We start from the raw sequence: 5,627 nt of genomic DNA on the forward strand, positions 1-5,627 counted from the left end.
GTGATATTCTAATTTTTGTTTGTTTTTCCCAAGGCTACTAAGGCTATCTTTCGCACCCGCCTCCAACTCTTTGGTTACTTTTTTACCAACGAATAGTGGGGTTGATCGTATCATTATAATACCTCCACGACTGATTCGGCGTCGAGTTTTGATCTCGCGACTTGCAGATTGCGAATCCAGCGCCCTAACCATCAGGCCAATGATATTCTGAAGGTGAAATATTTAGGAGGAGAATCTCTGTCAAGGTTAAATCCTCAAATTACTAACTAGTTTAGATACTATTCGCTTCCGGTGGGGTCCACATGTTGTAGTACGTTGCTTAATTTCATGTTTTCTTCTATTACAACATTCATTGTAAAGAACTGAGTAAACATTTTTAGCGGATCATTAATTTTCTATGTAAGATACAAAATAAATCACAGCTGTTGTTAGTGTAATTAACTGCAATACTGATGAAACTTTAACTTATACTTTTTAGCCGCGGCATAGCGGCTCATAGAACGGCTCTGAGCTTTTATTTTTCAAGTACAATCTTTTAGCTCGTAGCTCCGTCATCTCTTGACCGATTTGAGATCTAATTACAAGTTTTTGGACTCAGGTGTCAAACCCTTTCGATTGATGTATTTGACCACGCCCAAGGTCTCATGCATTAATTTACTCTAATCCTGCCTAAAAGGATTTCAATTTGAGAGTAGGCTGGTAGAGATCCTAATGAGTAATAAAATCGAATCGGGTACACGCGCACCCCACGCTTGGTATTGTTGGCGCACAAAAATATAGCTAATAAAAAGAGAGAGAGAGGAAAAAAAAAGGTATCATAGATTAATTTACTTTAATCCCGCCTAAAAGAATTTCAAGTGCCGCGACTATTGAAGATTCCCTCTTGTTACGTGAAGGAAATGTTATTAGGGACCCCGTAACTATCTAAGTTAAGGACCCATAAGTAAGTTGATGCATGAATTGCTTATAAAAATGTGTTTAAAAAGCCGATAAAGTTCACACGAACTTCATTGATAGTTCTAGGATTAAACTTGTATGTTTATGTCCATTCTTGACGGCTGAACTTGCGGCTGCGGGTCTCTTCACTTCACATAACACCTCACAGAAACTTACCAGAACCGAATCATAAATAGGCTTCTTATTACAGTTCCGTCAACGTCTATTCAGTTATCAAGATCATTTAACGACTTCCGGACTTCCTAGGTTCGTGAGTAGCCGTTCTAAGTAATGTTACAGATTCCTGCTATCGTAAGAAGTACCACCATAACGCGTACATTAAGAGAAACAGTGATTTATTCCACAAATCTTCGAACACTGATTTCATTCTTTGGGCTGAGGACGTTGCCGATAACATTTCTAAGTTATGTCCGTCTTATAAAAAAAAAAACTATAACTACACAACTTACGAACAAATCAATTAGATGATATTCCTAATCGTGCTTTCTATAAACAACTACACAACTGATTAGAAGAAGATCATCACAGGAAGTGATGTAAACGTTACATGAACTATAGTTTCACTTCTAACCAAAGGTCTACAGTTTGTTACATCTTCTAAAAGATTCAGTTCGTACCCAGACTCTGGAATGAAACAACTAGAAACAACACCTGAATCCTTTTCAGCTTTGGTGTAGTTGGTCTATACCCACCCATTCCTACATCAGAAGGGATTAAAATCATTATTGACTTCATTTCCTCCATCCTTTTCAGTTTTGGCGTAGTCCTCCTATATCCACCCATCCCTATATCAGAATGGATTAAAATCATTATTGACTTCATTTCCTCCACCCTTTTCAGTTTTGGGGTAGTCATCCTATATCCACCCATTCCTATATCAGAATGGATTAAAACATGATTGACTTTATTTCCTCCCTAAGGAACAGAAAATAACTCTGTGAGGTTTTTCTTACCACCTTTGGTGAAATACTTTAACATTTTCATCAGTTATTTCAGAGCTGAAGATAAGTAGACCGACAATCTAAGGGAGTAGCTTTAAGTAATAGAACAGCGGTACTTTGCGCTGAAATATTTAAAGACACTCTAGAAACAAGAACTTTAAAAAATGGTCAAAGACAACAGACATACTTTCAAAAATATGATATAGATATATATATGAACGATATTTTTGATATCTGAATCCATGGCTTACTATAACTATATTCCTTTTTATATAACTTCTTACCAAACATCAAATTCGCCTTAGAACTCTAGGAACAAAATAACTTAGCATTCTTAGACTTATTGTTTGCTTGTAGCTAAGCACAAAGCTACACTATGGGCTGTCTGTGCTATGCCCATCAAGGGGATCGAAACCGCAGACTTCCCGCTGTGCCACTTTGGGGCTTCTTAGACATAACTCTAGAACACAACACATACACCGGACCTCCCATTACAACAACCATAAAAAAAAAAACAACATTTCCACTCTTTGATTCTGATCACCCAAAACACATGAAATGAGAGCTGTAATTGGAGAAGAAAAAAAAAGAGCAAAGACAGAAATAGCCCCACCCTAGATGCCACTACAGAGGTCTGAAACTACAGAATGGATACCCTATATCCCTTGACCCAAAACCAGAAGAACAACAGTACTTACCAACAGTACAACATCACACAAAACCAGAAGAACAACAGCACTTACCAATAGCATAACATCACACAAAACCAAAAGAACAACGGCACTTACCAACAGTACAACATCACACAAAACGAGAAGAACAACAGCACTTACCAACAGTACAACATCACACAAAACCAGAAGAACAACAACACTTACCAATAGCATAACATCACACAAAACCAAAAGAACAACAACACTTACAAACAGTACAATATCAACCCCATGCAACAGCGAAACAATAACTGCAAAAATTAAGAAGACTGATCAAACAGTTTTTCACTCTCCATCAGAGTAATACAGACGTCTGCCTAAAAAAATCAGTTGGTCTACTCTGCTTTTACTACGCAGAAATGAGTAAGAATATTCGTTTCGTCAGATACATACGACGGATCTGGAAAAAAAAACGTACAGCCAAAACTATAATGTAATGCTTACGGAGAGACGTATAAATCGATGGATCAGAATGACCCCCACATACCCGAGTCAGGGAACACATCGACGCTCTAAAGAAATGGAAACTAATAAAATGTTCACCAATTGCACTCTATCTAAATAACAATAGTTTTTCATCCCAACAGCGAGTAAAACGAGAAATTTCAACAATATCAAAATTCTAGCAAAGACGAAATAATGTCAAAGAAAGAAGCTACTCCAAAGTAACCCTCATCAGGGAGAAACAGAGGATGCAAAGGAAGTTGAATATAATCGCCTTTATTCACTGAAGACAACATTTACAGCTTGCTATAGTACTAATTTATAGCCTGTTGTTCAAAATTTACAACTTGACGTAATTTTATTTATGTCTATATCCCTCGGAAAAGCAATGATCTATTTAACTAATAACTCTTCTAACAATACTTTTTTAACTTAAAAAATAGATTTTAAACAATACATAGGCTTGTTAACTGCAGATGTTTTTTTTTAGCCGCGGCATAGCGGCTCATAGAACGGCTCTGAGTTTTTCAAGTACAAACTTTTAGCTCATATCTCCGCCATCTCTTGACCGATTTGAGATATAATTACAGTCTTGGACTCAGGAGGTCAAACCCTTTTGATTGATATGTTTGACCACGCCCAAGGTCCCATAGATTAATTTACCCTAATCCTGCCTAAAAGAATTTCAAGTGCCGCAGCTAGTGGGGATTCCCTCTTGTTTCACATGCCTCTTAGTTCGTCCATTGCCGTTCTAAATCAGAGATGCATAGAAATAGCATTTCAGATATACTTGCGTTTATATAAATAGCGTTTCATAGAATCCTGCCCCCCAGTGGCACACTGGTATGTCTGCGGACTTACAACGCTAGAATCCGGGTTTCGATACTCGTGGTGGGCAGAGCACAGATAACCCATTGTGTAGCTTTGTGCTTAATTACAAACAAACATAGAATCCTTTGTCTCTCATCGTCCAGCCCAACTAATGAGTTCTGGTATTGAACGAAAACTTATTGGGCAGTAACTTGTGAAAGACTAAAACAGAACATGCTCGAGCCGTCAGCCGCGAGGGCTTTATAATGTGATGGTCACATCGACCCAATTTTCGTTGGTAAAGAGTAACCCAAGAGATGGCGGTGGATAGTGTTAGCTAGTTGTCTTCCATTTTTTAAATTAGTGGTAACTAGTGCAGACAGCCCTCGAGTAGCTTTGGGCTAAATTCAGTAAACACATAATATTTAGTTTGAAGTCAGTGGTCGTCAATTTACCAAAGCGTAACGTCTCAAAGTTTTTGTACTTATTTTTCAAGTTAAAAATGTATAATAATTAGGAAAGCCGGTTTCTTCTAAGTATACATTATTCTCAACCTTCATTGTAAAGGTATTGTGAAATGAGTAACATGCTTTATTTTCAGACAAGAAATAAGTAACATGCTTTATTTTCAGACAAGAAATAAGTAACATGCTTTATTTTCAGACACCAAATAAATAACATGCTTTATTTTCAGACTCGTAATAAGTAACATGGTTTATTTTCAGATACGAAATAAGTAACATGCTTTATTTTCAGACACGAAATAAGTAACATGCTTTATTCTCAGACACCAAATAAATAACATGCTTTATTTTCAGACACGTAATAAGTAACATGCTTTATTTTCAGACACGTAATAAGTAACATGTTTTATTTTCAGATACGAAATAAGTAACAAGTTTTATTTTCAGATACGATATAAGTAACATGCTTTATTTTCAGACACTTAATAACTAACAGGTTTTATTTTCAGACACAAAATATGCAACATGCTTTAGTTTCAGATACGAAATAACTAACAGGTTTTATTTTCAGACACGTAATAACTAACAGGTTTTATTTTCAGACACGTAATAACTAACAGGTTTTATTTTCAGACACAAAATATGCAACATGCTTTAGTTTCAGATACAAAATAATTTAGATGTTTTATTTTCAGACAGTAAAGATGTTACTTCTGGTTCTGATACTGTTCTCTTTGTGTTGGCTACCGATTCAAATCTTCAACTTGCTGGTTTACTTTGATCCTGAGTTCTTGATCTTCACCAACGATGACGAGTATTACAAGTTTGTTGGAACCTTCTTCTTTTGTCACTGGATATCCATGGCTAACAGCTTCGTTAACCCTATTATCTATTGCTTCATGAGTGAAAATTTTAGAGTAAGTAATCTTGTATGTCGTATCTACTAAAACCAAATCCAAGATAGTGTAAAGAAATAGTTGTGAAAATAATACACATTGTTATGGACAAACAATATCATTGACAAACAACTTCTCGTGCGTCCCAAATTTAATAAGATTTATCTCCTTTTACTAAATAACACAAAAACTACATTTCAAATTATTCAGATTAGTGAACAAATTGCATATATATATATATATATATATTGCATATATAACATCTACATATATATATATATATACCGTAAATGTTATGTATCGCGGTAGAAAATTAATATATATATATATATATAGTATTGTTATTACGAACTAAGTAGTAAGTAGTAAATAACGTAAACCGTTAAGGTAGTAAATTAAAAC

The 5,627-nt window shown here is 35.5% G+C and overlaps 1 protein-coding gene across 1 annotated transcript in view; it reads left to right on the plus strand.

Moving 5' to 3' along the window:
- Positions 1-5,627, plus strand: part of LOC106466562 (probable G-protein coupled receptor 83) — a 26,963-nt gene that overhangs the window by 17,010 nt on the left and 4,326 nt on the right. Inside the window, exon 4 of the mRNA XM_022394597.1 lies at positions 5,025-5,246. Within this exon, the coding sequence (XP_022250305.1) occupies positions 5,025-5,246 (222 nt within the window). The remainder of the gene's footprint in view (positions 1-5,024; positions 5,247-5,627) is intronic.

This window comes from Limulus polyphemus, unplaced genomic scaffold, assembly GCF_000517525.1.
Source record: "Limulus polyphemus unplaced genomic scaffold, Limulus_polyphemus-2.1.2 Scaffold2304, whole genome shotgun sequence".
In the NCBI taxonomy this organism is placed as follows: Eukaryota; Metazoa; Arthropoda; class Merostomata; order Xiphosura; family Limulidae; genus Limulus; species Limulus polyphemus.